Source organism: Penaeus monodon, chromosome 28 (assembly GCF_015228065.2).
Source record: "Penaeus monodon isolate SGIC_2016 chromosome 28, NSTDA_Pmon_1, whole genome shotgun sequence".
NCBI lineage: Eukaryota > Metazoa > Arthropoda > Malacostraca > Decapoda > Penaeidae > Penaeus > Penaeus monodon.
The window spans coordinates 9,718,189-9,718,826 of NC_051413.1; the positions used below are offsets into that span (position 1 = coordinate 9,718,189).

The following is a 638-nucleotide window of genomic DNA, read 5'->3' on the forward strand; positions in this document are numbered from 1 at the left end:
CCACGTATGATAGATATATACGTACATGTCTTATGTTAATATATTTTTGTTATCGCACTTAAAAACAACTTTAATTGCAACTATTTTAGCCTTAATGGCATCATTGTTAAACTTTGTATATTCATCTTTATCAGAATTGTTGCTATCATCTTTATTTAGCTTAGTATAATCATTATAGTATCCCCATTGTAAGGATTTTTTATCATACATACAATATCCCTCACATTAAAAAAAATACCTGATATAAACTATGACAATAAACATCATTAAAATCATCACAGGTGCCTTCCAGAGCAGAAGGTCCGGTGTTAAACCCATACCCCGACCAAGTGACGTTTTTAGTAAATGAGGAGAAAGCGTGTAAGGACCCCCCTTTGGCACTGGCACTGGTGGTCACTGCTCCTTCGAATGCCAAGAAAAGGCACTTCATTCGGAATACGTGGGGTCATCCTGCCTTGGTCGAGGTCACGGGTATTCGACCAATCTTCGTTGTGGGTCTGACGGAGGATTCTGCGGCACAGGTAGGCTTTGAGAGAACCTTTTATTATATATATATATTTTTTTTTTCTTTAAACATTTCGTTTATCTATTTACCTCTCTTTCTTGCTGTCAAAGACAGGAAGACGGGGAAAGGAGGT

At 37.5% G+C, this 638-nt stretch overlaps 1 protein-coding gene across 1 annotated transcript in view; it reads left to right on the forward strand.

The window, feature by feature from the left end:
* LOC119591360 (beta-1,3-galactosyltransferase 5-like) overlaps positions 1–638 on the forward strand; it is a gene marked incomplete at its 5' end in the record, with an annotated part of 62,415 nt that overhangs the window by 5,086 nt on the left and 56,691 nt on the right. The window contains one exon of the mRNA XM_037940099.1: positions 282–521. Within this exon, the coding sequence (XP_037796027.1) occupies positions 282–521 (240 nt within the window). The remainder of the gene's footprint in view (positions 1–281; positions 522–638) is intronic.